The sequence below is a fragment of the Cryptococcus depauperatus genome, chromosome 2, assembly GCF_001720195.1.
Source record: "Cryptococcus depauperatus CBS 7841 chromosome 2, complete sequence".
NCBI lineage: Eukaryota > Fungi > Basidiomycota > Tremellomycetes > Tremellales > Cryptococcaceae > Cryptococcus > Cryptococcus depauperatus.
Window position 1 is genome coordinate 228,009 of NC_089469.1, and position 26,731 is coordinate 254,739.

The window sequence follows — 26,731 nt, forward strand, 5'->3', positions numbered from 1 at the left end:
TTTGTATGCTGAGTAGCTTTTGCAGGTTAAAGACGAGCAGAGTATTGTATATGCAAATGTATTTGTATAGACATATTTTGCTAGCGAAATTGAAAATTTGGTTCCGCTGTTTTGACGCGACGCGTCAATTATTTTTGAGCTTTTTAGATTTTGGAAAGTCAAATATCATAAAACAGATAATCTCAGACGACTGGAACCAAAAAGAAGTGTAATGTACGGCGACCAGGCGTTGCAACTGATTACGGCCTCTCATCGAACGACTCTCGCATCTACACCTCAGCTACCGTTACCCAAATATGCCCTTCCACTGATCCTATCCATCTGTCTCGAAACTCGTCAATTGGGCGCTTCTATCACTGCTATCGCCGAATCCCATGGGCCAGTCTCTTTGTCACAAGATCGCGCTCTGGTTTGTAACCTGACGGTACAGCATTTGGCGGCCAGACGGAATAAAAGATGTCTTTTAGCCTATTTAACGACGAGGGTAGGGGGTATAAGAGAGAGATGGTGGGATGCGGGTGGAGCATTGAGCTATTTGTTGAGCCCTGCTGCCAGCGAAAATGTCAACCCAGAGGCGGACGCGCCGGATTTACGCTCAGCACTTTCTCCGCAAGAGCTGGACTTTCTTAGAGGATACAATAGTTTAATGCTCGACTACAAGAGTGAATTTTTGGATGTTTTGGATATCGCAGCGGGAATAGAAAAACCACCAGGAGAGTTGATGGTCGATGTCAGAGTGGTCAAAGACGCAGGGGAGGTTTTCCTGGGGAGCGGTGAAAAGGTTGACTTTAGAAAAGGGCAACGGTTCAGGCTGGAGAAGAGTCAGATCGAGAGGTTGATTATTCAAGGTTATCTTGAGGAGGTGTAAATGGAAGAAAGCTGCGCGATTCAGATCGTAACAGTGTTTGGCTAATACATTCTTTGTCCTCGCCGATTATAGTGCCGCACCATCTATGGATTTGGCCCTTGGTTTTGGCTGTACCGCCTTTAATAGCGCCTTCATCAAATCTCCCTTTTCAGCCACAAGTATTTTCTCAGATTCTTGCCTGCAAAGTCCCGTTTGCGAAGACTGCTTCCATCAGCTGCAATTCTATGACACCAGGAGAGCGATAACAACATACAATAAAATCCACGTCCTCGACCTTCACATTGGCACCTTGCTTGCTAACTTCCAAAGCCTCAATCGCTTTTGCAGCTTTTTGCCCCTCTTCTTTTGCGCTCTTGCGGCTTTCAAGCTCCATCACAGCATCCCTAAGCTTTCCTACAGATTTTTGAGCATCTGAGCCATGTAAATTTCAATTATGGTCTAAAAAGTACCTTGGATGTAAGAACCCCCATCCAAGAACTAGGTCGGTCAGCAAATATAGTCAATCATACAATTTTGGGACTCACATCCATAATGACCTCGCCTTGAGGTATCCTGCCAGATGAGCTAGCCATTTTTTTTTTGTTTCTTTGGAGATTTTTAGTTCACAGATAGGTTATCAGCTTGAGCCATACTAATGGATTGATTAGTGATTACGTAAATTGCCACTAATATCGAACTAGTGGTTAAAGGATCCCTCATATAAGACAAGACGCGCCGCGTCGAAATCACGAAAACAACAAAACCAACTGTCAACAAAAGTTCATTTATCTACGAATCTAATGTTATAACAAATACTTTACACGTATTAATCAATTACATCACAACAACGCTCTTATGAACGGAGATCCGCCAGTAGAGGAGGACTTCTCCCACATTTCCCTTGTAGAAAGAAGCCAGCACAAGGTGGGCGGACTTGAGAGATGCGATGAAAAGAAAGAGGCTGAATGCTAAACATCAATATAGAACTGGAAGGCAAGATTATCAGCATATAACGATGTGATTTCGGGCTCAGCAAAGACGGCCTCAGACACTGATCCGTTTTTTCAACCATTCATCTCCAATGGTGTTCTATTGTAGGTTGTTATGATAGCAGTAATTTGATCGGATATGTTGACGACTGTTGAATCATTAGAAAGAAATGGTGTCTTGACCCAAACGCTGTATCCCAGGAAAAGGGTATCGAAGCTGTTTTTGCAATTATACGGTACAGTGGCGAGACCAGCGCAAGATTACGGCCAGATATTGTCCCAGCAATTGTGGAAAAGGCATTAGGATCAACAAGGGCAGGTACAAAGAGAAAGGGAATGGATTTGTGTGCAATGTTTGTGGAAGTTGAGAACGGAGGTGAAGGTGTCTTGGTAAATGATTTGTCAGTGGACAGGGTCAATTGGCTGAGCATCTTAATGCAGAACGATGTGCTGGCCGGTCTGAATGCCAAATTGCCAAAAGCTGTTGCTGGCGCTATTGCTTGTTTGAAAGAAATTGTCGAGTGAGCCAAAAACTAAAAGAATATACGTCATGTTTGACATATTGTAACAGGTCTTTTGGTGTACCAGCTATGGGCAACATCAAGCCTCTTCTCAAATCCCTCACAAAGATATTTGGACATTCCGACAAGAATGTGCGAGCAGACGGCACTGCATTGACACTGGTATTGTATACCTACCTAGGTTCTGCCCTTATTCCAGCACTTTCCGATCTCAAACCAGTACAAATGACAGAGCTGCAAAAGTCATTCGAGGCGATGGATGCTGAAGGCAAAGGGGCAAATACTGGGAAGCCTAAAAGATTCACCAGAAAAGCGCAGAGAGAAAGAGAATCCATGGAGGTAGTAGAAGACATTGAGGATGTCAAAGACGATGTGGGCGAGGGAGAAGTATTCGATCCGACATCACTGCTGGATCCTGTTGATGCGCTCGCATTGTTCCCTGGAAATCTCACTGAAAGCCTTTCATCTTCCAAATGGAAAGAAAGACTCGAGTCCTTGGAAGAGTGTAACAAAGTACTTGCTGATCCCAAACACGCAAAAATCCAAGGAAGCAATGTGGACTCGTATGGTCCATTGCTTCAAACCTTGGGGACAAAGTGTAAGAGCGACGCCAACGTCAATGTCGTTATTGAAGCTAGCAAGGTAATTGAGAGTTTGGCAAAAGGCATAGGCAAGGCCTTTGCAAGACACCGAGCTGTGGTTATGCCTGGCATGTTGGAGAGATTGAAAGAGAGAAAAGCAACAGTTACTGAAGCGCTGGCGAAGGCTTTGGATGCTGTTTTTGCCACGGTAAACTTGTCTGGATTGTCTGTGTATATATAGCTGACTAAACGTGCTTAAGACAACGCTTCAAGATATAGTAGACGATGTCCTGCCCATGCTCAAGTCAAAAAATCCTCAAGTAAAAGAAGGCACACTCAGATTCTTGCATCGCTCTCTTCAAACGACCCTTGATGCTCCATCAAAAGACCAGGTTAAGCCTATGGCTGAAAACCTTGTTGCACTTCTAGGAGATAGCGCCGAGCCTGTCAGATCAACAGCAGCAGAATGTTTGGGTACAATGATGAAAATCCTTGGAGAAAGAGCATTCAATCCATTCATTGAAAATGTAGGAGAACTGCAAATGACTAAAGTCAAGGACGCGTATGGACGAGCCGAGATTAAGTACAAGCCAGGAGGGGCAAAAACCATTAACCCTTCCGGCTCTCTAAAACCAGTAGGCGCTCCAGTCAAGAAAACAGTACCACTCAAGCCCTCAGCGACTGCTACTTCCCCACCTATCAAGGCGCCAGGAAATCTTGGTAGTGGAAACGACGAAGTTTTACAAGAGCTTGTGCCTCCAAAACGAGCACCACCCACCCGTTTTACTCGGCCAGGAGGCGCCAAAGTTGCTTCACCGCCCATAAAAACAACAGGGAGGTCTGGAGATGATGTTGAAGCGGTTGGCAGCGATGTTGAGCCTCTAAAAAGTGCACCACCGGCTAGATTTACAAAGCCTGGGATCGCCAAGTCTACAGCAGCTACCCCTGCACCATCCAACAAGCCCATGCCCTCCGGAAGACCAGCCAAGGGCGCCCCTGCCAAAACTCTTGCATCATCCCCAAATGATCCAATTAAATTCAAATACACCCCCGAAGATGCCGCTGTTCAGGCTGCTGATCTCATTCCTCCAGAGTTTCACTCCAAATTAGCCGACAGTGCGTGGAAAGTTAGATTAGAAGCGGCCGACGAGATGGTTAATTGGATAGAACAAGAGGGCGCAGAGAAAGTAGACGCAGAGATTATGATGAGGTTTTTGGCCAAGACACCTGGATGGGGAGAAAAGAATTTCCAAGTATCAAGCAAAATTTTCCAGGTGATTCTGATCCTCGCTCAAAAAAATCCTATGTTTGGCAAACCAGCAGCAGCACTGGGTGTTGGTCCACTATCTGATAAATTGGGAGACATGAAGCTCAAGAAACCTGCAGGTGAAGCCCTTGCAGCCTTTGCAGAAAGAATTTCATTAGCCTTTGTCCTTGCGCAGGCATACGAACCTATGTCTAAACAAAAGGCACCCAAAGCTCAAGCTGATGCTTTGCTTTGGATCAAACAACAGTTGATTGACTTTGGGATCACAGGAATCCCTCTGAGAGATTTGATAGGATTCGTCAAGACTGCACTTGGATCACCTAATGCCCAAGTTCGACAAAGTGCGACGCAAGTATTGACAACAGTCAAGATTGCTGTTGGTGCCGACATTTCTGGTTTTTTGGAGGATTTAAACCTGCAACTTCTTTCCACAATTAACTCTGAATTTGACAAAGTCTCATCCCAGACTATGCCTGAACCTATCAAGGATCAAGCAGACTTGAAAGAAGTAGCTGCTGGTCCTGGTAAAGGGGGCAAACCTGGGAGTGATCCATTGGATGATCTTATCCCGAGGGTGGATTTGGACAAACTTGTATCAGGAACGAACGTAATTACAGACTCAAAAAGCGATGCATGGAAAGTCAGAAAAGAGGGCTTCGACTCACTCAACAGTGTGTTGGATGTTAAATCAAATTCAAGGTTAAAGCCAAACATGGGTAAGCTCTTGTACAAAAATGAAATTTGCGCTCTCTTGCTAACGAATATGTAGGAGAGATTGGCACCGTACTCAAAAAAGCTATGGCAGACACTAACCTATCTGTTAAAATGCTTGCCCTCAATATCATCTCGAAGATTGCCACGGGGATGGGTCAGCCATTTGAAAGGTACCTCAGACTTCTCGTCCCTGCTGTTGCCAGTGTCTGCGCCGATCAAAAGAACACCACACGAGCAGCAGCGCTCAACACATTAACTGTTGTGGCTGAAGCGGTTGGAGGTGTTGACGGGATGTACAGTGGTTTGGGAGCCTCGTTAGAAACAACCAACCCTGCTCTCCGATCGTCTGTCATTGGTTGGCTTGTGGAGAGACTTCAAAATGATCCTCCTTCATCTTCCGCCGACATGTCACCTCTTGCTGGTCCTATTGTTCGTTGCTTAGAAGACAGAAATGCAGATGTGAGGAAGGCTGCTGGCGCAGTTTTGCCCTTTGTGGTAGCTAGTGCCGGTTTTGATTTTGTTATGGATCAGACTTCAAACCTCAAGCCTGCTTCTAAATCTACCATCGTGCCGCTAATCAACAATGCACGAGCCAAAGCCCCTGTCTCCAGCTCTTCTGCCACGCCACTACCTACTGCTGTTTCCGTCCCAGTGGCTAAGCCAGTTGCAACAGCGCCTCAATCCGTTGCTCGCAGTCGCATTGCAGCCGGTGCTAGGGCACCCGGTAGTCCAGCACCAACAACCCCGGCTATTACTAAGCCGTCTGCAATTCCTGGTAGATCTCTGGCAATGAAGGCTCTCTCATCTGTGCCAACCGCCCGCCCTACTTCCTCCATGAGTCACGAAGAAGAAAATGTATCTGGTTTACCTAGGTCAAGAATTGGGATACCAAGACCAATATCTTCTGCTTCTCAAGCTGCCGCGTCTTCGGCTGCCTCGCCTCTTCCCTCAGCTTCAAGGGCTGTCCCTTTCATTAATAGTACACGTGAAGGTCGTATGGGGCGTCTGAAGAAAGATGCAGCTAGATGGACTCTTGATCCTTCCCCCAAAACATCTATTGACCTTTCAGAGTATCTTCAGCATCAGATAGAACCTCAAGTCACATCTGACATGTTCTTTCTATTGTTCAGTAAAGACCACAGAGCAGAAGAGGATTTCATGTCAGCACTGAATATGATGCGAGAATTGTATGATGATCAGACATCTGACAATTTTGGTTTGAGTACTGAGGAAATTCGACTTTTTCAACTTGCTAATGTGGATCTGGCGCTTAAATATGCGGCCCTAAAGCTGTTGGGGAACAATACGCAATTGTCGTATAGATGTCTGGAACTTGTCAGTCATGTCATTGAGACTATGATAAAATTAAACGAGAGGTTTTCGGATGCCGAAGCGAAGTTATTCGTACCAGCTCTCATTTTCAAAGTGAGTTGTTAACTCTTTTCTTGATGAACCGTTGCTTCGACTAATTATTCCCCAGTTGGGAGATACCAAATTCAGCACTCGTCTAACACCAATCTTCGAATCGCTAGACAAGGTCATCGCCGCCTCTCAAGTTGTCGCTCTTCTCGTTCACTATGGTCTTGAAGAGAAGGCAGTGGGGAAATCGTGCAAGAATGAGTCATTGGCTTTGATAGAGAAAACGTATAAGAAGCGAGGTTCGATTTTAGGAAGAAGAGACGATCGAGGATTCTACGAAACGTTAGCAAAATGCATATCGGACAGCGCAACAAGGAATGCTGCTCTCAATGTAATGGCGTAAGTGGAATTTTTCGTTCTACAGTTATAATCGTTGACGAACTATATCGGTAGCTTATTGCAATTACAAGGAGAATCCCAGAGTCTACACGCTGTGATTGAGGCTATGCCATCCAGTTCCAAAGATATGTTGGCAAATCGACGAGCAACTATGGCAGCAAGTAAGCCAGGTAGCCAGGCGTTATTAACAGTGGCAAAGGCATCAGCTGAGACTCTTGCTCAAGCGAATGTTGCTTCTCCCAGTAGGCTAAGAAGACCTGGTGGCCTGCCGCAACCCAAAGCTAGAAGTGTACTTGGGAACGCTGCCGAGAACTCGCCAAAACCATTATCTCGTGCCATACTTTCGCCCGCTTTGAAATCACCCAAACCAAGAACAGAATCTCCCTCTCAATCTCGATCCTTGCAACAGCCTTCTGTTCTACCTCGAGGCACAGCTACACAGCCTCTTCCTAGCAAACTTCAACGGCCTTCAGATGTGTTTGGAAGCGCCGTTCCTGTTCCTACTCCTGTATCCGCTCCTATTCCACAAGGGCCTTCTCGACCTACTGCTCTCCAACCTTTAAGTCGCCCATCTGCTAGAACATCAAACCACGGCTACGGAAGCTCTGGTTCCGGTCCAAGTGTAATAGAGGCAATAAATGAGATTCGACAAGATGACCTGGAAAAGTGCGTTGATGCGCTCAAGGTCATTCAAAGCATGCTCAATGCCAATCCCGACTCATTTGTTGACAACATCGAGACGCTTGCCGACACACTGATGGATGAAATGGAATTCATCTTTAGCCCTCCTGAAAATCTACACAATCCACGTCATTTCCGAGTAGTCAAGCACCTTATCCAGACGTTTTCTGGTTTATCTTCAAACCAGGACTTGATGCGTCGTCTGAAATATGCGCAGCTTTATGCGGTGATCAACTGTTTATCCTTGAGGCTTGTGCAAGCTGACAAGATGGGCGGCACCATCCAAGAGCTATCTCGATTCATCAATCTCGTCCTCGTACAATGTCTGTCTACTCCGGAAAGATTGTTGGTTTTTCAAGTCATGTTTCGTCTCCTTCTCGACCTTATACATGATTTTTCCACGACTCGGCCTGATTCAGAATCGGAGCGAGCTGCTCACGCCGACCTGGTCATAAAATGTCTTTGGAAGAGATGTAAGATTCTGGAGGATGATTTCCGATCTGATAGATTAAGACCTGGGCCCATATTGGCTGTTTTGGAAGAATTTATGCAGGGCATTGGGCCAAAGGAGTATCGCAAGAGAGCGCAAATGGGAATAGCATTGGGAGATATGCCGCTTAGGACTGTGAAAACAATCATTCAGAGACTACTAGGTGGGTGGAGATCCGTATCATGAAAGAATTGCTACTCATCTTCATGAAACAGTTTACACTCGGGACACCGGGCAGGAGATATACGACATACTTGTTCAACAATTTGGTGATGCTGCGGCCTCTACAATCGTCTACACTTACGTCTTTCGATTAGGTGGGATTTCCGATTCCAATCGCTGGTTGCGTTCTTGCTTACGACGTCCATTGTAGCCGGCAAGGAGCCCTCAAATCCTCCCTCAGGAACCCGGAGTCCTCTTTTACCAGAGAGCGAGGACGGTCCTCATTCTGCATCTTCTGCCAGTTATCAGACGATCAGTTCGGTTGAACCAGCCGTTACAGAACCGAAAAATGAGGAAACAGAGATTGAAAAGATGATCAAAAATCTCCGGAGTGGGAACCAAACAGAGGCAAGTACAGTTTCAGCAGCACCTTGCAGACGGACTAAACAGTGAGCAGCGCCTTGACAGCCTTTATTCGTTCATCAAGACAAACCCCGACAAAGAAGCCGAGGTGAACACTGCCTTGGCCACTCATCTAACACCGACTTTCCAGACGTACGTAAGGAGGATGCTGGAACTACGGGAAAATTCTTTGAATAATAACTCTTGACCTTCTTGTTGCTATTACAATTACACGGCTATGCCGCATCCTATATTCCATGGCATTTGTACTACCATGAGTGAAAGTGCGTCATTCAACAGAGAATCCATGCATTGATACCCCTCGAGCTGCAGACTGCATTCATACACGAGATTAGACATAATGCACTCCACCTACATCGCATTCATACGACTCTCCGTAATTTGGTGGATAGTGCGTTAAAAATAATCCCTAAGTACACTTGGCATTGTTTACTACTGCCTCTTTTGGATTTCATTTTCATCTTTTTTTTATTTTTCTTTCTGATTTTGCTTCTAAAAATCGTATAGTACATTGCTGAACTGCCTTCTTCCTCACGTAAATACCCGTCACGCCGTGTCCCAAGTATATTGGCCAGCCATCTGCCATACACTCCTCAACCAACGCCAAAACCAACCGATACCACCCAACATACAAACTAGACAGCAAGAAACTGACTATAATGCAGTTAGCTAAAAATCCATATTCAAAAATTCCCCGTCCAGATTCGAACTGTTGACCTCGAAACAGTGTCCAAAAAGCACAATCATGTTTAGCAACGCCTACTTGGCTTTTTTGGGAGAGCAACCAAGACAACCACGTGCTGGGGCGAATGGGAAACTGTGCCTGAATGGTCGTCGTGTTGGAGTCGTCGCTTATTGGCTGTGCAAAGTGGGGGAATAAATAACGCGGCAGTCTGTGCGTTTGTTGATGTCAAAAAATGGTGCCTGGCCTGGCGCTGTCAACAAGAAATTCCTGTGATTGACGCGAGCGATTTATTCCCGACAACTTTTTAACTTTCTTTTTTTTTTTTCCTTGGTTTTTCTTGACATTTTGAATTTTGGATCTCTCTTTTTCTATCTTTCTTTCAATAATACACATTACGCATACGACTCTCAAGACTGGCAGAAATGATTGCGCAATAAGCACCGCCTTGTTTTTTATCGACATATTATCTGCAACGCTGTGACGGCTCGCGACGTAGACCATGAACGCCATCGACGACGCGACTTTGTTAATGAACAGGCAAATAGGCCCATTTGCCACTGCGACAGGATCTCTTTCCGCGCCAGAATCTGAACAATCCTTGGCTTCCACCCGGCAGTTCTCTCAAGTTTGTCAGCCATCGACCTCTTCCCTCCAGAGGTCTCATAAACGCGTCAAATCGACGCGTCAAGAAGGTGGGAGCAGAGTCAAACGAGAGACGTCGGTTCCGGTTGTATGCATCCACCTAGCTCAGAATGTGATCTCTGTTGATGCTTCGATTTGTAGCTTTCACGGCAACTCTCAGGCTTTTCTCTTCAAAGAGACCCCTTACCGAATATGCTTTCTCATGAGACAATGCCGGGCCAAACATCTTTTAGTCATTCACCACAATCCTCTTCGGTTTCACTTACCACCCTCCATGCCTCGTCTCGCCGCGTGTCGCCAGAAGCTGTCTTGCATAAATCCAAGTCAGCTGGCCCAAACATTACTGGACAAAATGGTAATGACCATCCTTTCAATGACGTCTCTTCGACACGAAACAAGGAAGGTGAAATGACGGACTATTGGGAACGGCGGCCAAGTCCGGGACAATCCTCTTTGGGATGGCTCTCTCCACTTCGGTCAGAAGGCATATATCTGGATGACCGGTTACGAGGTTCACTGCGACACATTCACAGCCGTCGAGATACGGACTGTTCGGCGTCTTCGATGGAATTCAGTGGAAGCGGAACTAGCTCTGTCTCCTTACTCTCTTTGGGACGGAGCTCTTCGGAGCAGCAAAACAGACCAGACATCATCACCCAATGGGACGAAAATACATTAGGCGCCGATGACGAGCCAGCAAGATTGAGTCTTGATGTATGTGGGCAACAAGACAAAATCGATGCTGCCAAGATGTCTCGTTCGCCGTCAATCTCTCCGTTTCTGAATGGCGTAGGACCCAAGTATCCGATCGGTATTTCGACCAATGTCTTGGGTCAGACCCCAACCGAAACTCTTCCAATGGAACCATCACCTTTTATGCTCGACTCTGAACATGAGCTAGACCCTCAACCCAGCTTCCGATCGGCCGCCTTTTTCCCACGCTTATTGTCAAAGAAAAAGAGTTCCGCTACACTTGAAAGCGAGAATGGGAGAAGTGCCAAATTGGCGGACCCTTTGGAGGATGAAATGATGTCAGACGTCAAGGACACATCCCATGAGAGTCCATTTAGGTCTAAAAGCTTTTGGGATCGGACAAAAATAAAGTCTTCCAAATATTCTTGCAAAACCAGTGGTCTTGGTCTCGGTATTGAACTGAGTCTTCATCAATCTCAAGCTGAGAGTGCTGAACTAGCGGTCTCTGTGGCTAGTGACTCGAGCGGCGAGATAGATTTATCTCCTTCCAGGCTTCCCTCGATTCGCCACCCATCTGACTCATTTGCAAAATCATCAAAAAGACAACATCTTCCTCAACCTTGGGCTATTTCGTCTAATAAACTTACGAGACCTTCGCTGTGTCGTTGTAAATTTGTAACGGATTCTTCGCTTCCATGTGTCTCTCAAGTTAGCTTGCCCACCGTCCCAACTATTAACCCCTTGTCCGCAAAAGATAGATTGCCTATGAAACGCGGCATTACTGAGCCCAATGAAAAACCCAAGCCCCGACTTCTTTCGGTAGACACGACAATGAGAACGCCTCAAGCTGTGCCTTTTGCAGATGTCAAACCATCACCAGTTGTTTTTGTGTCTACGGGACTGGTAAAAAAGAAATCTCGGTTTTCTGGTGTTGAAATACCAAAATTTGGAAGTGAACCTGTCGTTAACGCAAAAAGGAAGAAATCGCTGGCAAATTATGACAGTAAATCTGAAAACAGCACACAACGGTCACCAAGTCCAATTTCACCCATCAAGTCTATCAGGACAAACATTCCACAAGCCTCAACAAGTGCCACTTGTAATACTGCTCAATCTATTCAGCAAGCACAAAGAATAAGGGGTTTGAGGAAGAAGCAGAGCTCAATGTTTAGAACAAGTAGTTCTATCAGCAGCATGGACGTGCTAAAAGGTAATGGCAGTAGATCTATCAATGGAGTTTCTATGTCGCCTGTCACACCAACAAAAGCTGACAGTAAGTTAAAGATCATGCTAAGCCGTCACTCAATATTAATTGTCACCTTGCGATAGGACGGCCTATGACTGACAGGATAACAACTCCTTCACCAATTCGCCCGCCTGTTATTTATCCATTTGCGTCTTCCAATCCTGTAGACCTGGATTTCTTTTCAACACCTCTTTCTGGCAGACACAACCGGTTCAATACACTTGACGCTCCCATTGCCGAACGTTATCGCTCAATTTTAGCGGGCAGTCCAAGTGCATTGCCTCGAAATTCTCGTGGGCCTGTTGCAAGAGCTTCAAATCCCATGCTAGCAACCAACATAAAAAGTGCTGCACCAATAAAAACACCAGCTCGAGGAAGCGCATATGAATTTTCAATGTTTGAAAAGAAGGGCAGGTTCAGGGGCGACGACATTTCAAGACTAGAAACAGATTTTATCCTAATAAAAAACCTGGGAGCTGGTGCTTTTTCACAGGTCTGGAAGGTGCAGGAGAAGGAGACTGGGAAAATTTATGCAGTCAAGGCAGGCAGACCTTACACTGGTATCAAAAACCGACTTCGCCAACTTGAAGAGATTGCTATTCTGCGAGAACTTTCGTTGGATTCTCATCCAAATGTGATTCAATTCGTTGATTCTTGGGAATCTCATTCTCGACTGTATATTCTCACTTCTTTGGCCGATTGTGGGGATCTCTCAAGCTTCCTCTCTCTCTTGAGTGATCACGGTGGCATTCGTGAAGCACGTGTGTGGAAAACTCTCGTTGAATTGTCGGAAGGTATCATGCACATCCATAAACATCATTTTCTACACCTCGATATCAAACCTTCCAACATACTCATCGATCGTGAAGGTGGATTGGTCGTCGCTGATTTGGGCATGGCCGTGGTTTGCGGTGATGATCCCCATGGACGCATACTAGGCAATATGAGCCCAGCTCTGCCAGGTCAAGATCAACAAGGTAGCTTTGTTTGGGACAAGGATGAGACCCCTAGGGAAGACAGGAAAACGCTGACAATGGTGCCGAGTCCGATTATGGATCGAGAAGTGGAAGGTGATAGGGAATATCTATGCCCTGAGGCTTTGGGCGAAGCAAACCTTATTGGCAAAGCAGCAGACATCTTTAGCTTGGGCATCTTGCTGCTTGAGGCAGCACTTAACATTGTACTACCTAGCAGTGAGTCGAGTATGGATATCTCTTGCTTCTCGCTGACGTTGTTTTCAGATGGAGATGCTTGGGTTCAACTCCGCAATGATAACTTTTCAGACCTCAAGGGCAACTTTGTCCCTCGTTCTGAACATTTATCTTTGACTCGGACTTCCTCACTTCTGGATTCCAGCATCCCAGTCCTTTCGGATGACATTCTGCAGATTATTAAGAGTATGATGAAATCCAATCCTGACGAGCGATGGAGTGTAGAAGATGTCTGGCATTTTCCCGTAGTAGCACGTATCAGAGAAGAGACGAGAGCGAAGGCGTTGGTGGAGGAGAATGAGGAGTGGTTAAGAAAGATACTTGGCGAGAGCTTGTAGAGTTTCGTTAAGCGAGGAATCAAAGTAGTAAATTGGGTGGTTGAGATCAAGGAAACCTTTTCAGAGGTTGATAGTCTATTTTGTATTGTTTTGCATGCCATTCTCCATGGTCTTTTTTTCTTGAAATGCACCATTTTACTATTCATTTTCTAGAATTGAATCACTGCTGGTACAAGTGTTCACATGGTTACACTATGAAGCCATTTAGAAAGACTAAAGCTCAGTCTACAGCACCCAACCCGATACCAATCGTAACACCTTGGGAGACAGAAGTTTACACCAGGCCATCGTATAATGACAGGGCCTGTATACGATGATTCAGCAATACTCGTGTGAAACATTGAGAATGACTAACTTGGACGATGGTAGGATCCTGTTTTGAGCCTTCTTTAAACTCATCAAAGGTCAATCGATGGTCTTTGTTCAAATCCATGTTTCTAAAGATCTTATCTACTCGCTATATTACAAATATCAATTAGCTTGAATCTGCAATAAGTCTTTACCCAAGACCAACCTTTTCTGGCGTGTCCTCGTCTTCAGGCAGCTGGACCATCTGACCTGTCATCTTGTATATCGATCTGACAATCTGTAGCATTTCGTCATAGGTGATAAAACCATCTTGATTAATATCGTAGAGTTGGAAAGCCCATTTGAGTTTCTCATCCAGACGACCTCTCGAGGTGACTGAGAGGGCACAAATGAATTCCTGCGTGCTACGTCAGGACCAAGATGGTGACCGCGAGGCTTGCCTTGAATTCAATCGTCCCAGATTTGTCTTCGTCAAAGACCTATGTTGCAGGATTGTCAATCTCATCTTGACTTCACGATGCCATCTTACATTAAAGACGTAATCTGCAAACTGACTTGGATCGCCAAAGGGAAAGAACTGGCGGTAGATTTTCTTAAATTCTGAGTCACCCATGAGCACAAAATTGACACTGTTGCGCAAAACCCACCTTCCTTGTTCAATTGACCGCTTGGACAATCCTTGAGAAAACCCTTGTACTATCTCGCCATGAGCATACGTTTCAACCAAGACACAAACCCATTGTTGGAGTTCCTACAACCGATTCATCAGCAAACCTCCAACACGTCTCACCACCCACCTTTTTATCAACTGGGCATCCGACCATCAGCACCTACATCCCAAGGACGCACGAAAACCCACAATAGGTGTTTTTCTGGAGTTCGACGAGCTCTTCGGAAGAGAGCTTGGATTGCGATTTGCCCATCTTGAGAATATGAGAGTTTGAAGAAAAACACGCCAAGTTATTGTTGCCAAACTGTCAACGTGCACGTTACAACTTGCAATTGCGTTAGCGAATACCCAACGGCATAAGCACGCTGCAGCTGTTTCATGACAAGACTCACCGCCAATTTCGACGAGATAGTGTCTAGACGCAGGTCTCTTTGCTGATCTGGCGGTTTACGAGTCGTATTCCAGGCTTGCGAAGGGCGATTGGCGATTTCTAATGTGGAAAACTAAATAAAAAAGAAGATGGAAATATAAGATGAAAAGAAAAGATGAAAAGAAAAAAGTTGTTGCTGTGCATGTCCATTTAACTAACGTCATAACAATGGAGGCGGCATATGCCGCCGTCACAACCCAACATCAATGCAATGCATAAAAAGATATCTACTCTTAACTTTACAACACAAACACATTCAACTCCAACTTCACCATACACCCGCAATCATATCATCAGCATGGGCCAAGGCAGCGTCAAACTCTCCTATGGTAAACCCATCGTCAAACGGCAAGCCCTCCAGTGGAACCTCGCTGGAAGGAGGAAGGAGATGGCCCTTGTCCCAACGAGCAGACATGGGAGGATGGTCCGCCGATGGATCATAAAAGAATCTGTCGTTGGAGACACCATCCTGTGCTGGGAAAACGAATGGACCATCTGAGAGGGGAAATGGGATGGCGTGGTGAGAGTAAAAGTCGCTGGATGTTTGGTCGGGTAGGGAAAGCTCAAACTGGGATCGAGGCTGGGGGTAGAGCAGCTGTTGGGATGGAAGTGGCTCTGAGGTTGAAGCCTGACCCATGGACGGGTGAAAGACGTCCTGGCTGTGAGTGGGATAGACGAACGTTTGGCCATCGTCAGTCATGGATAGGCCACAATGTATGTCGGGGTAGGCGATGCCATTGGATAGATGTGGAAAGGCAAACCCAGCGGGTTCTGGAGACGAGGTAACACCACCCAGCCGACTCGTTGCCGCGCTCTTGCCGTCAAGGTCGACAGAAGTAGCACGGGAAATGTCTGACCAGTCCGAACTTTGCTGTCTCTGTCTCGCCTGGGCACGCAGAGCTCGGAGAGCACCCTTGGAGAGCTCACAAGCACCGCTACTCTTTCGATGGTACCTGGGATCGTTAGTCAACATCTCATTCTCAGCAGCAACTTACTTGGCCTTGGGCTCCTCCGTAATCTTATCCTTGATCTCAGCTTCGAGCGCCTGGCCGCTCTTGCCCTTCATCAACAACTCGGCAACACTCTTGCATTTCTCCTCCTCAGCCTCGTCCTTGCGAACGCGGCGGCGGATAACATTTGTTCGTCGGTAGACGGGCTGGTATCTGTACCCAGGGTACTTTTTCATGTGCTCTTCCTTTTCAATTCGGGCAAGCTCGTTGAAGTGGGCCTTGGTCTGGGGGTCAGCCTGAGAGGATGTCAGCTAGACGTTGTCGACTCTTTTTACCTACCTCACTCCACATCTTGGCTGTAATGATGCTGACGTTCTGATGTCGGACCTCGACAGAGGCCGGGATGAGCTTCGAGTCAACAACGTGCTTTCGAAATAGGATAAAGGCGTTTCTCGGCCGAGGAATATGGTCGGCAGTTTGCTTACGAGCGTGGCTGGCCTTCTTCTTGCCATCCTCTTTGCCACCCCTTTTGGGGCTGCCAACAACTTTATCCTCTTTCTTTGGGTTTTTGGGCCTGGCAGTCTCCAGCATCTCTTCATCGTCTTGGTCGTGCTTGGTCTGGGGAGCAAACAGCCTTGGATCGATGGACAGACTTGGCATCCGCGCAGGAGCCTTCCGGCTGCTCCCTGTTCGTCCACTCAGGAGGCTGTTGGGAGAGACGCTGGTAGAAAAGGTGGAGATGGAGGCTTCGTCGGAAAAGTCACATAACGAGTTGGTGTCGGACCTCACAGTAGTCCAGGAGAGAGAAGAAGAGGAGCGTTGGGTGCGGAGCGAATAGGGAGAAGGAGTGTGGAACGGTTGAGGGTGGACATGGGTCGTACGGGGAGTGGTGGGGTTGAAGTAATCCTCTGCAAACGTTCAACTCGTTTCCTTTTTCAAAACGATAATCACTCACGACGACCGTCTTTCACCGCCTCGGGTGTGCTCACAAAGCCATTGGCCATCCAAAAGTCTTGCATCTTGGAATGTGTCGAGGATTAATCTCAAGAGAATGGATATACGATCAGTGTGGGTGGGAACAAAGGGAACGCCTATGCTCCATCTCTTATACCGCTTTTGCCAGAAACCAGCTTGCTTAATTCGGCCGCAGTTTCAAAGTCGTTGCATCGGCATTCAATCAGCTGGATTGGGAGAGCGAGGGGAAAGCGGAATTGAAAGGCCTCCTGTCGGCTGCACACATTACCAAGAGCATGGTTCCATTCATTCCAAGTGGAGTGTATATCCTTTTCCGTCTTTCTTTTTTTTTGGGCCACTTGGTTCATTCAATATACAAGGAACCAAACAATCCTTCCTGGTTAAATGCCAAAGGGTCCTTTGGCCAAACTACAAGTCTAAAGGAATTACTTTGGTTCACTCAAAGAGAATTCCTCTTTTGATTTTGGGAATGGTGAGTGCTTGTGTATTTAAGGGGGTGTTGACAGAGGTTGAACGTTTTATCATCTCGCTTTTGGTCAGATTGGGCTCATGTCCGAGTGCGTAAAGACAACTGTGGAGTATCAAGTTGAAGGCACCGGCTGTTTGGACTCTTGTTGGAATCTTTACCATGTTCATGTTTGACGGGAACAGGGAGGATATGGATCAATCCGCATGTTCTTTCTCCGAGGGGCTTGGGTGGTAGAAGCCACCGGCACGATTGTAAGGGCTTATTTTTGCTATTGGGTGTTGTATTAGTATACACAGTCAGCTCTCCTTCCGTCCAGACGTAGATCTTAAACTGTGATCAATCTTTCGTCTTCATGTATGCATATTTTCATGTCCAAGGCACCTAACGGTATTGTCCGTACCCTCCTTGACCATGCTGATACCCATACTGCGTATAGTTGTGTCCTTGTCCTTGTTGAGATCCCTGTGGCTGTTGTGGAGCAGGCGAGACTTGATAGCCCGTAGGATGCTGATAAGCGGGATGTGTCTGGGGTTCGACTGGAGATGCAATAGTTGGTCGGCTAGGCGGCGAAGGGTAGTAGCCTTGGGCTTGTATCTGAGATGTCTGGTTGAAACCCTGTTGTCCATACACCTGTCCATGATACGAAGGCTGCGCTGTAAAAGCATTGTATGAGGGTTGTGTCGGCGGCAAAGGATAGCTCGGCAGAGATGACGGTTGAGATGGGTTAGTGTACGAACCATAGGCCTGAGGCGTTGGTCTTGAAGGCGGGGGTGGAGGATATGGGCTTGTACTTTGTCCAAGAGGTGGGAGAGGTTGCGTTGTATTCGATGTAGGAAATGGACTGTATGAGCCGCCATAAGACCCTTGTCCTCGAGAGAGCTGATTCTGAAGGGGAGGACTGGCAGGCAAAGGAGGAGAAAAGGCAGTAAATCCAGAAAGACTTGCAAAATCATAGGGATTAGCATTTTGTGACTTTGTAGGAGGAGGAGGAGGATAGAGGGGTGTCATCCCTTGAGTCTGTGCAGGAGAAGGTAAGCTGGGCGTTGCCGACATTGCTGAGAGTCGAGGAGGTGGAGGTGGAGCAGGTGCATCCATCTTCAAAGCTGCTAACCGATCTTCTAAACCGCGGCTACTTGTGTTTGCTCCTAATGAAGAAGCCCCAAGACGCTGCCTCATCTCTATCTCCCCTATTAATTTGGCTCTCTCCTGTTCTCTGGTGACGACGAATCCATTAACTTCTCTTTTCAAATCCTCCATGACTCCTTTCAAAGAATCATAGTATCCGAGTCCCTTACTGAGACCTGCTCTTATCTCAGCAAAACTCTTTCCTGCTTCAATCAAGTCTTGTTCCCAATTCTTAACCCTCTCAACTTTCTGACGCTCACTGCGGAAGATTTCTTTAATACCTCGGCCCTTTTGCACTTGCGCGACAAGCATTTCCAGCTCTTGGAGTACTGATTTTGAAGTGGCTATGGCGGAGGCGAGACGGGTTTGGTATGGACGGAACTTTTCCAGTTCCGATGCAAAGAGTTGAGGCTCAACATTTTGAGCTCTACGATTCAACAACAGTAAGTTGGATACATCATCGTTTTGGATCTATAAGAGGTAGATGTTTAGTCAAAACTGTAGATAGCAGATATCACACGCAAGACTCACTTTTTCCTTGAGATCTTTGAGCACTTCGTCTCTCTCCTTTCGAATTTTGCTCAATCGCTCAAGCTTGTCGCCTCCTTCTTGAACAGCCCTTTTCAAAGCCTCCCTCTCCCCTTCGCCCAATGATTTCTTCTGACCCAGGTCTTCATCAATGTCTAACAGGCTCATTACCGGGTTTTCCTTTTTTTCCACGCCATCTGCTGCAACTCGAGCAGCACGCTCAATGTTAGATATTCCAGAAGATAAGAGAGCAATAGACGGATGTATTGATTGCCAGAGCGTTTGAAGGTGAGAATCAGAGGACGCTGCCGATGAAAGAGCGGATAAATTGGCGGCAATATTTGATCTCAAATTGGATGTTTGTGGGCCAGACGGGGATTGAGTAAATTGAGGAGCGTATTTTGCCTGATCACAAGTGTGAGCTGTGGACAAGTGTGTAAACATGTAGACACTCACTCGGGTCTTTTCGCACTCCAGACTTTCGTTGTCAAGCCTAACGCTCAATTCTCGAAATCCTCTTTCGCATCCTTCTCGCTCAGCTGCCAACCTTCCCAGGTTTCTTTCAACTTCATTTGCATCCCTTGTACTGTCCACCAAGCTTCTCAATTTTGTACTTAAGTTGATTTCACTATCCGAATCGTCTTCTAGAACTTTACGCCATCTGTTTATTTCTTCCGGAAGATGAAGATGCTCTAGCCCTGTTTTTATCTCTACCTCAGACATTTCTGTTCGTTCAACCTCTGTCCTCGCAAGCTTTGCCTTTTCTTCCGAATACACAGAGGCAGACTCATGCACAGCCAATGGCACAAGCCTGATGAAAATATCAGGGCCTATTAGTTTTGCAACGTCTGGATTGCCATATACTTCTTGGATAGTGATTGGAGCTGCCGGCGGGAGCTTTTCTATGGCCGGAAGAGACGCCTCAGAAGGGAGGACTTCGTGATATATAAGATCATTATCCTTGGTAGCTTGATCTTTTGCCTCTCTGCATATTGTTACATGTGCTTTGACGATTTCATGTAAACTCGTAGCGGTATCGCTGGGTAGTGAAGGAGTTGAAGCAGGAGTGAATGTATAGATGAATGAGGACGACTGCTTTTGTACATCTTGAACAAGAGTATCGGCTATTCTCAGTCGTACCAAACCCGGGCCATGTTTACCAGCAGCAATTTCAGCTGTGCCCTTGTAGTACTGCGCCAAGCTACTAAAAAGTTTGGATTTGATTTGAAGAACGTATAACCAATTGCGGTCAAACACACCCTTGCCCTGGAAATCCTTCATCTCATCCACAACAGTGTTGTACAACATCCCTGTTTGATTGGCGGATCTTGCTACTAGTGCAGGAGATTTCTTTTCATCTACAAGTTTTTCAGTAAAGATCTCCGTGGCCTGGGCCATCATGATACCAATAAGGAAATGGATGACTTCTCTGCTCAAGTCGGTTGATGGCGCATGAAGAAAATTCTCGTTGATATAGGTCAACATTCCTGCAGCAGCACGAGTGTGGTAGTATGCCCTTTTCAGACCTTCAGAGTCCGATCTCGAAGAGGACTGAGCCAAGGAGGAAAGAATTGAAGAGATGAGGTGGATGATGGAGGCCTTTTCAAAAGCGAGGGAAGTTTGAGTTGTCGTTTTAGAGGTGAATGCGTCAATCCTTTATAGCCATCGTGTCAGTATAAGTCAACAAGAGAAGAGCCGTCAGCTGCACCAAGAGAACGACACCTTTACTTCTGCAAATCTCAGCTCCAAGAGTTCCAACTGTCCAAAATATTTGTAAAGGAGATCCCTTGCTACGGCGCCATTCCGTCTCAGCTTTATCGTCTGCTCATATCAAATAACCATACCTGTAGAGTCACTCCCTGCCCCCTTCACAGCATCCTGTCTACATCTCTGCAAAACACTAACTTCCTCTGTATAGGTGTTTGGATCTTCACCATAGGAAGCAGCGATAATGTGGCGTATGGGCGTCGCCCAGTCAACATCTTCAGTAGTCTTCTTCGGAATAGCTATAAGAGGCGACTGAAACGCCATCTTTCTGAAAATTCTCTTATATTTCTTATAACTTGTTACAAGTCTCTTTGCAGGATCTAAATTGAATGCGAGATCAATGAAGGCCAGGCGGCATAACTTTACGTAATAGCGCAAGAGATGTGGAGGCGATTGATTTGTTTGGCTCGACATTGAATCTATATTTCAAGCTTTCTATTTAAATGTAAAGAAATCAAACTTGATATCAGCATGAAACCACAAGAAAGACATACAAAGCTTCAAAGAGCAATACTGAGGCAGCAAGACAAGAACCAAGTCCTTATATCTCATGGACGCGCTCCTTGGTATGGCCCAGATGGAAAGAACGTAGAGGCATATGTTATTGGTATTGCCGGTGGAAGTGCTTCTGGGAAGGTGTTTGCTTTGATGTTTGCTTTGAGGGCTTGCAAATCACTGACTCGATGACTTAGACTTCGGTTGCGAGAGCGATACTCTCGGCGTTGGACTGGATACCCACAGTATTGATCCTTTCTCAAGATTCATTCTACAAAGCGCACACCGAAGAAGAGATTAAGCTTGCTTTCCAAAACAATTTCGATTTGGGTAAGGTCAATAGTGCAGAAAAGACTCGTCAGCTCATATTATTTGGTCAGATCATCCAAATGCCATTGACACGACTCTGTTTGCTCAAGTAAGCCTGTGGTAGAAGCACGCCAGCAATAGAGGCAAGATGTCGTCGGTTGACATTGTATAGTGTTTGCGCGACCTCAAAGATGGAAAGGCTACCGAGGTACACACTGAGTTTATTTGATAGGTAACGACGAGCTGATAAAAGTTATAGATACCCGTTTACTCTTTTGTCCATCACCGTCAGTGCCCATAAATGCCCTTGATATGCGCCCTAAAACGATAGGTAGAGCGAATGCCAGAGACAAACTACATCTATGGCGCCAGCGTAATTATCGTGCAAGTTGCTATCAACTTTTCGTTCTGTGTGTGACTCATCCTACCTCAGTGAGGGCATTATGGCTCTCCAATCACCTGAACTTCGAGATTTATACGATCTCAAAGTTTTCGTTGTAAGTTTTGAAGCAGAAAAGGCGAGAAGCTTAACTGGTTTTTAGAACTGTGATTCTGATATGATGCTTGCGAGGCGAATCAAACGAGATATCAAAGAAAGAGGCCGCGATGTCGATGGTATCTTGGATCAAGTATGCTTCTGGTTGACGATTTTCTGATGCTTGTGTTAATGGTTGACACAGTATCTGCGATTTGTCAAGAGTAGCTATGATAACTTTGTTTACCCATCTTCTCGATATGCCGACATTGTGAGTCTGTTTAGGCTGCTTTCTCTAAATGAGCCAACTGTTTGCCAGATTGTCCCCGGCTCTTCAAACCACCTAGCTATAGAATTGCTCGTGACTCATGTCAAGCGTCAACTTGAAACTCGCTCCATCCAATTCCGTCAAATTCTGGCTCACATGGGCGATGATGTACCCTCTGAAGGTGCTGAAAAGCTCGACAAGCAGATTATTCTACTTGATCAAACCAATCAACTCCGCGTAAGATTCTCTAATTCCTTATTAGTCGTTGCAAGCGTTTATTCGACAACGTAGGGCATAATGACAATCCTTCGTGACAAGACTACTTCTCGAGAGGAATTCATTTTTCACATTGATCGTGTGTCGACCATCATTGTTGAGACAGCGCTTGCCCTTATCCCCTGTCAGCCCAAGACCATCCGTACTCCTCAAAAGAACGTCTACCAAGGCTTAGAACAGACCAAGGATCTTGTTGGCATCTCCATCCTTCGTTCAGGTGGGCCCTTCTCTCAAGGTCTACGGCGCGTCATTCGGGATGTACCTATTGGCGGTATCCTTATCCAATCTAATCCCAGAACGGGCGAACCGTTATTGCTCAAGAGTGATTTACCCCATTGCATTAGGTCACGCAAGACTAGTGGTGCTGTAAGGTGTCTGCTTTTGGATTCTCAAATGGGCACGGGGGCTGCAGCTAGTAGGTCTCTCCTTTTCTCTTCAAGCTCAAGAGATTGAATATGCGTTGCTTGCAGTGATGGCCATCAGAGTCCTCCTTGACCACGGGATTCCTCAAGAACACATCGTCTTCCTGACATATCTCATCTCTCGACCTGCCTCTCATTCCGTTCTCCGCGCCTTCCCTCGCATCCATATCGTCACTGCAGCTATTGACCCAGGTCTCGATGAACTGCGTTTTGCATATCATTTCGATAACCTTGTGGGTGAAGCGGCGGGCGAAGGCGATTTTGCAGTACGGTATGTGAATGGTGTGAGGACGAGTGAAGAGGGTATAGGGGATGAACTCGAAACGGATCAAGAATTGATTGAGGATCAATCCAGGATTCCAGTCAACAAGGCTGCGAAAGAGTTGACTTTACTGAAAAAGCAAGGGGAAGAGCTTGTAGGCGAGAAAAGTGCATGGGTTATTTCACCTGGTGAGTTTGCTTGATAAAATAAGCAAGAACTGATAGTAGAATCCAAGGTATGGGCCATGTAGGAGATCGATACTATCTTGTATAACCATTTCAATTGCAACGTGCCAACATAACTCTGTTTATAGATTTATATAGCCAAACGCAACCATGCACAGCTAAACTCATGATGCATGCTTTCAAATTGTCTGCAAACCTAAGATAACAGAGAGATCGTATAGAAACATAACATAAACATCTCGTTAAGAGAGAAAAGATCGCATACACACGGAAAAAGAAAGAAAAATCATATATAAAGCATGATAAGATGGGATGCAAAAGGATAAGAAAGCGAACTTTTGATGCGGAATTGATAACTGATGCGTGATTTGTTGAAGGTGCTGAAATGATATAAAGATGGAAAATGTATAAATAAAAACATTAAAGACGCAATAACCAAATGGAAAAAGCCAACGACCTTTTACTTCTTTTTCTCTTTTGTTCGTAATGTAAATGAACACGGTGATATAGGTAGGGATGACAGTCGGGAAGCACGACGTGGGGTATCTTGATCCTTACGCTCGCCTTCTTTTTGCTATTCCCTTGACCCCACGAGATTTTTTAGCGACTCCAACCTTTTTGGCACTCCTCCTAGGCTTCCTGCCAAGAACAAACTCTTCATCACTGTCATCATCTTCTTCCTGGATATCTTCCTCACTCTCCTCAGTCATGTATTCGTTCAAAACTTCGTCACTGTCCTTGACAATTCCTGGCGGTTCACCAAAGTGAACGTTGGCAATGCCTAATCCGACTGCAGTTACCGACTGACTCTCTTTGCGGTTTGCCCAATCTTTAGGCGTAGTCAGGGTGATGCTATCAGCCGAATCGTCGCCACTGTTCTCTTTTCCTAACGGACTGTGTTGTGATGGCCAACCTCGACCCAACATAGCAGGAGCTCTAAAGTGATCGTTCCATGCTTGAGCAGGCGTCATGGGTGTAGCATACATGTGGCTAGGGTTGATAGGGGTCAGCGACATGGGACGTTGTTGACCAGAAAAAACGTGAACAGGAGGAAGAGTGCCATTGGGAGCGCTGTGCATAGAGTTGACTAGTGTGGGCATAGCGGTCGTACCATCAGAAAAGGCATGCTTGCGATGTTCGCCATCCGGATGGGCTGGGAACTCGATAGGTTGACCCCAGTGATTTATGGATTCGTTATCCTTGGGTGTCTTTCGCTCTTCTGTCGAAGGTGTTGTTTCCTTGTCAACACCAACCGAAGCTTCTCGACTGATCATCTCCTTTTCCAACTCTTCCCACTCTTCGTCGGCGCTCTTGGCGCTACCAACACTGTGGCTTTGGTATGTATTCTCTACGTTGTCCCAAGAATGTATTGTCGGAACCGATGGCATTGAATTGAAGCGATGAATTGAGGGAGGCGCGCTATGCAATCGGCCATTATTGTAAGAATGAGACATAACCATTTGAGAGCCACTCGTCGGAAGATTCATGTTGTGACCGATACTCGTCATGGGTACTGACATGCCTTGAGGAGGCTGCAGGGTAAAGGTCGGAGGTGCTTCAGAAACGGAAACAAGAGGCTCATCGCCCTCATCATCAGACAAGGACGATTGGTGAGATCTAGCCGATGGCACAGGCTGGGTCGCAGACTTTTGAGGCGGAGGCATATGGTAAGGGTAGGTAAGATGAGTCGGGGTGTGGGGAACAGAAAGCTGCGAAGCGTGGAATCCACCACCGACATTTCCGCCACTCCACTGCGACGCCTCATGAGCCGAATGAAACCGTGGTTCGCCGGGAACAGAGAGAGATCTGTTCCACATCACTCCTCCTTCGCCAGGGAAGCGCGTAAGTGGGTAGCCGGCATGTGGATAAGCCGAAAGAGGACTTGGATATTGGCCTGGAGCGAGATTATGGGTGTGAATCGACGGATACTTGCTTCTCCCCGCGTTTGGACTAGCTGGCGTCTGTGGCCCCGGCCCGTTTGCAAAGGTAGCGCCAGTACTCGAGATGGGGGTGAGCGTCGCGGAGCCAGAGTGAATCGGAGACTGATGGAAGTGAGGTCGAACGCCGCCTGTTCCCTGAAAGATGATGGGCTGCTGGCTCCCGGGGGGTCCAAGAACCTGCCCAGGAAAACCACTGTGGAAGGGATAAGCCGAGCCTTCTGGTGTGTGAGATGGAAAGCCATGAGCACCCATGCTAGACGGACTCGTCGAATACGCATCCCCATTGACCGAGCTCTGCGAAAGAAACGAGCCGGAAGATGCTCGAGAGAGGCTGCTTCCGACCGGCACATGGATACTCGGCCGTTGGGCACTCGTTGACGGAGGCGGCATATCCGGATGCTGACGTTTAAAGTGTTTCAAAAGTGTATTACGCCGAGCAAACGGCTTCCCACATCCAGGTGCATGACAAGTGTATGGACGTTTTCCGGTGCTACATCGCGTCAGCCTCATCCTCGTTCACCGAGACAACCTACTGGATACGTCGGTGTCTTGCCAGGGAACTCGAGTCAGCAAACGCCTTGTTGCAAGTCTCACAGTGATGCGGTCTCTCTCCCGTGCTACCCTCCGTCAGCCCTGTCCCCAAGCACCACAGCTACTCACTGTACACGATAATGGACCGTCAAAGCCGAACGCTGGATGAACGACTTGCCACAACCCCGATAGGTGCAAACGAATGCCCTACAGCGCATCAGCTTCCGTACCGCTCCAACCACCCGACCCACCTATCATTCGTGTGTATCTTGAAATGCCTCGCCAAATCACTCTTCCGCGCAAACGCCTTATCGCAAGCCCCAAACGAGCAAACGTACGGCCGCGACTGGGTACCCAGTCCGGCACCGACATGGTTATGGTCGTTGACCAACTGTGTAAACACGTCCACCCATCGCGTTGACGCGTCCAACCCGTCGTCGCGTCCAGGCGAGTGAGAGCGTCGATGTGACAAAGGTGAACCGTCCATGGCGAGAGAAAAAATAGCGACAGGAAGTGTAGAAGAACAAGGTGGCAGCACCACACGTCAGCTCTCCCACAAAACAAAAGTAAAGAGCGAAAAAGTTGGGTGGCGAAAAAAACAAAAAAAAAAAGCAAAAAGAAATTGAAAAGGAAAAAAGAAAAAAAAGAATGTGGAGCAAAAATCTCACTCACGTCCAACACATCCATCCTCCAACTTTTTTTTAACCCTATACCGACTCGCAACTAACTTATACGCGATTAGGCCTACTCCGCTGGCAGGTTCAATCCAACACGCCAGTTGTAATTGTAACTACAACTTGCTCTACCTCGTGGAGGCCAATTTCCTCCAAGAAGAATGTCGAGATAAGAGAGAGATGAGAGAACGCGAATAATTTTTTTTCTAATGCGCCAGAGGTTGTCGATATAGCCACGTGGCGGAGAGTAATGATAGGAGGAAAGTGGCAAAATAAAAAGAAAAGACTATCACCGTCAGCACCCACCGCCACTGATGCCGGCCGTGCCACTTGCGGCGGAATTAACGTGACAGCTGCCACCGTGTCACGCCTAACTGACTACTTGGTAACGTAGAAAGGCACCCGGGGCCGCAGCACCGTCGC

The 26,731-nt window shown here is 46.6% G+C and overlaps 9 protein-coding genes across 9 annotated transcripts; 4 read left to right on the plus strand and 5 right to left on the minus strand.

Annotated features, from left to right (window-relative positions):
- Positions 1-211: 211 nt before the first annotated feature.
- On the plus strand, positions 212-868 carry L203_101320 (DNA replication complex GINS protein PSF1; the record flags this gene model as incomplete). Its single annotated transcript, XM_066210762.1, has 1 exon — positions 212-868. The coding sequence occupies one exon, from the start codon at positions 212-214 to the stop codon at positions 866-868; it is 657 nt and encodes a 218-aa protein (XP_066066859.1).
- Positions 869-934: 66 nt separating this feature from the next.
- L203_101321 (uncharacterized protein) lies at positions 935-1,440 on the minus strand (the record flags this gene model as incomplete). Its single annotated transcript, XM_066210763.1, has 4 exons — positions 935-1,069; positions 1,122-1,261; positions 1,318-1,345; positions 1,393-1,440. 4 exons carry the CDS (start codon positions 1,438-1,440, stop codon positions 935-937), a joined length of 351 nt encoding a protein of 116 aa, XP_066066860.1.
- A 262-nt stretch (positions 1,441-1,702) lies between these two features.
- L203_101322 (uncharacterized protein) lies at positions 1,703-8,620 on the plus strand (the record flags this gene model as incomplete). Its single annotated transcript, XM_066210764.1, has 12 exons — positions 1,703-1,771; positions 1,832-1,941; positions 2,001-2,226; positions 2,278-2,357; positions 2,408-3,146; positions 3,199-4,921; positions 4,975-6,344; positions 6,400-6,677; positions 6,732-8,011; positions 8,064-8,165; positions 8,222-8,418; positions 8,468-8,620. The coding sequence occupies 12 exons, from the start codon at positions 1,703-1,705 to the stop codon at positions 8,618-8,620; spliced, it is 6,327 nt and encodes a 2,108-aa protein (XP_066066861.1).
- Positions 8,621-9,617: 997 nt separating this feature from the next.
- L203_101323 (uncharacterized protein) lies at positions 9,618-13,248 on the plus strand (the record flags this gene model as incomplete). Its single annotated transcript, XM_066210765.1, has 4 exons — positions 9,618-9,848; positions 9,902-11,726; positions 11,783-12,892; positions 12,941-13,248. The coding sequence occupies 4 exons, from the start codon at positions 9,618-9,620 to the stop codon at positions 13,246-13,248; spliced, it is 3,474 nt and encodes a 1,157-aa protein (XP_066066862.1).
- Positions 13,249-13,522: 274 nt separating this feature from the next.
- L203_101324 (calcium-binding protein NCS-1) lies at positions 13,523-14,480 on the minus strand (the record flags this gene model as incomplete). The annotated part of the gene is made up of 9 exons (XM_066210766.1): positions 13,523-13,552; positions 13,604-13,705; positions 13,763-13,954; positions 13,998-14,036; positions 14,087-14,157; positions 14,205-14,247; positions 14,294-14,308; positions 14,355-14,365; positions 14,417-14,480. The coding sequence occupies 9 exons, from the start codon at positions 14,478-14,480 to the stop codon at positions 13,523-13,525; spliced, it is 567 nt and encodes a 188-aa protein (XP_066066863.1).
- A 66-nt stretch (positions 14,481-14,546) lies between these two features.
- L203_101325 (uncharacterized protein) lies at positions 14,547-16,626 on the minus strand (the record flags this gene model as incomplete). Its single annotated transcript, XM_066210767.1, has 3 exons — positions 14,547-14,552; positions 14,620-14,717; positions 16,563-16,626. The coding sequence occupies 3 exons, from the start codon at positions 16,624-16,626 to the stop codon at positions 14,547-14,549; spliced, it is 168 nt and encodes a 55-aa protein (XP_066066864.1).
- An 806-nt stretch (positions 16,627-17,432) lies between these two features.
- L203_101326 (uncharacterized protein) lies at positions 17,433-20,735 on the minus strand (the record flags this gene model as incomplete). Its single annotated transcript, XM_066210768.1, has 5 exons — positions 17,433-18,647; positions 18,708-19,109; positions 19,161-20,358; positions 20,413-20,494; positions 20,549-20,735. 5 exons carry the CDS (start codon positions 20,733-20,735, stop codon positions 17,433-17,435), a joined length of 3,084 nt encoding a protein of 1,027 aa, XP_066066865.1.
- A 207-nt stretch (positions 20,736-20,942) lies between these two features.
- L203_101327 (uridine kinase) lies at positions 20,943-23,251 on the plus strand (the record flags this gene model as incomplete). The annotated part of the gene is made up of 13 exons (XM_066210769.1): positions 20,943-21,107; positions 21,164-21,296; positions 21,347-21,384; positions 21,448-21,483; positions 21,535-21,562; positions 21,611-21,663; positions 21,713-21,772; positions 21,818-21,904; positions 21,956-22,021; positions 22,070-22,255; positions 22,310-22,709; positions 22,765-23,166; positions 23,214-23,251. The coding sequence occupies 13 exons, from the start codon at positions 20,943-20,945 to the stop codon at positions 23,249-23,251; spliced, it is 1,692 nt and encodes a 563-aa protein (XP_066066866.1).
- Positions 23,252-23,717: 466 nt separating this feature from the next.
- L203_101328 (uncharacterized protein) lies at positions 23,718-26,321 on the minus strand (the record flags this gene model as incomplete). Its single annotated transcript, XM_066210770.1, has 5 exons — positions 23,718-25,593; positions 25,637-25,720; positions 25,764-25,841; positions 25,886-26,025; positions 26,307-26,321. 5 exons carry the CDS (start codon positions 26,319-26,321, stop codon positions 23,718-23,720), a joined length of 2,193 nt encoding a protein of 730 aa, XP_066066867.1.
- Between the last annotated feature and the right edge of the window lie 410 nt (positions 26,322-26,731).